At 38.1% G+C, this 2,341-nt stretch overlaps 1 protein-coding gene across 1 annotated transcript; it reads right to left on the bottom strand.

The window, feature by feature from the left end:
- Positions 1-204: 204 nt before the first annotated feature.
- On the bottom strand, positions 205-2,139 carry LOC108475373 (uncharacterized). The gene has a single exon (XM_017777333.2). It carries the CDS (start codon positions 2,137-2,139, stop codon positions 205-207), a length of 1,935 nt encoding a protein of 644 aa, XP_017632822.2.
- Positions 2,140-2,341: the final 202 nt, after the last annotated feature.

Genomic DNA, 2,341 nt, shown 5'->3' with positions numbered 1-2,341 from the left:
ACAATACAAAACCCTAGTCTGCATAATAATTACAATCACCATTACAAGTGACCATACTCTGTGTTCTCCGCAAAAGATAAGTGGTAGTTTTGAACTATAGTCACCTAAATGCCACCTTAGTCCTCCGAATATGAGGAAGTAAATTGTTATGGTGGACATCTAACATGGACAATGAAGTTGCATCCAGACATTCCAAAGCTAAATCTAAACAGGGCTTACCACGATTCTGCAGTTTGGATAGTAATAAATCTTCTTAACAACAGTGAGAGGGTGCTCATGCATGCCCTTAGGTTCTTCAATGATACTCCCGAGTTTGAGGTACCGATATTTACCAAGGACACAATTAACATGAGCAGAAGTATCACATATTGCACAATGATAAAACCAAAAATTTGGATTTCGACGTTCTTCACAAATATCGCAAAAATGGCTCTCTGAATAACTGTTATTATCATGATAAGCGAGTGAAAGAAGATGTTTATCACTTTTGTGATGGGATGTAATAGGCAACGAATAACATTTATGATCTAGAGAAAAATTGCATTCCTTACAACACCACAACCCATTGAAATCACGACCACAAGCAACACATCCCCCTTTATTTTTATGGTAGAAAAAAATAGGGTGTTTATGTCCTCGATATTTGCGAGAACCAGGTGTAAGAGCAATTATACATGGAAGGCATATACGTACCTTACAATCTTCACATTTATAGGAAAAAGCATTGGACAAGAAACCACATGCTTCACACCAAAATACTTCGTTTGAAGTAAGGACTAGTTGTGATTGGCAATGATGATACCAAACATGCTTTACCTTCGGTAACTCGACACAAACTTTATGGAGAAAGAAATCACATTGTGTACAGTAGTAAAATGAATTCGAGATCGGTAACAAGCACCCATCACAACATTTATTAACATATTCACTTACTCTGTCACTTAACGTTAAGTGGTGAATATGCATGATATGCTCTAGTACAGTGGCTTCTCCAGCATCATTCCATCCAAGAACCTTGGTTATGGAGCTAACATCAGCAGATTCCTCATCTTCATTTTCTACTATTTCATATGAATCTTTATCCTTCAGTGCACACTTCACATGGAATATAACATCGCACTTTGAACAATAGTAATTACCATGGTCTGTACTGACTTCATCATTGCACATTATGCAATTCAAAACTCTAAAATCTTCTATGCGCAGGAAATATTTGTGAAAAAGGCGATGATCATGCCACTTGCTTTTGATGATGCGTGGCACCGAAGTGCACTTTTTATGGACCATAGTGTTGCATGTACAACATATGTAGGAAGCATAACTTCCTTCCTCACCACATGCATCACAAATGAATGATGATCCTCTTGGAAACGAAGTAAAATGATGTTCATGGTTTTTATCTTCAACACCAAGATCTAAAGATGCTGATACACATTCAATGTGAACAGCAAACTTACAAGGTGAACAACCATAAACAAATCCTGTAAAATTTTCATCGGGTTCTTCGCATATCTTGCAAGAGAACTGTTGGATACTAAATTGTAGAACAAGAGGATGGTTGCGATGGCACCCATGATTCAGTTTGAAAGGAAGCTTAGCGCATTTTTCATGTAAATTAGATCCACAGTCAGGAGAAAAGTGTGTATACTTTGCTAATGGTTCCCAACATCCAAAGCACTTAGCAGCATCTTTGAGTTTTTCATCACCATTTTCAGTAGAAATCAAAGGATGTTGAAGGGCAACATGCTCAAGCTCTTTCAAATTATTCTCAGCAACATTAAATGTAAACAAAGCACATTTAATATGTAAGTCCAATTCACAACAAGAGCAGTGATAAACAAACTTATCATCCTTTTTATCACAAAAATTACAGGCGTACACTCCATCTGAATAAGGTGCCTTTTGCATAAGAAGAAGAGGATGATGAGGATGAAAAGGATGATTAAGCTCCAAAGGTGCCTCGGCACATACCTTGTGAAGATAAAACCCACAGTTCTCCGCACAGCAAAAACATGGAGCAGACACCTTCTCCCCACACCTGGAGCAATCAGTTACATCACTTTGATTGTGGATCAGCTGGTCTTGATTCTCGATAAGAAGCAGGGGATGTTGGTGGCCATAATTGTTAGACTCCTCCATTGCTGCTTCCCCAAGCAATATAAAGAAAGGAAAAGGTTGATTTTGGGAGCAAAGATTGAATGGGAAAACAAGAATACAAGTGAAGAAAGATAAAGATTGAGGAAGTGGCAGAGGCAGAGGCAGAGGGTGGGTTATAGTAAACAATAGAGGTGAAAGTCAATGAGGTAGTCAATGCTTTGATCTTATCTTATGGTTGTACAGC

This window comes from Gossypium arboreum, chromosome 3 (assembly GCF_025698485.1).
Source record: "Gossypium arboreum isolate Shixiya-1 chromosome 3, ASM2569848v2, whole genome shotgun sequence".
NCBI lineage: Eukaryota > Viridiplantae > Streptophyta > Magnoliopsida > Malvales > Malvaceae > Gossypium > Gossypium arboreum.
Note: the sequence above shows the minus strand (reverse complement) of the source record. Positions and strands in the feature narration are given on the sequence as shown.

What these genes read in the sequence shown, in the direction of transcription:
- LOC108475373 (XM_017777333.2), bottom strand. Translation starts at nt 2,139, where the DNA reads ATGGAGGAGTCTAACAATTATGGCCACCAACATCCCCTGCTTCTTATC.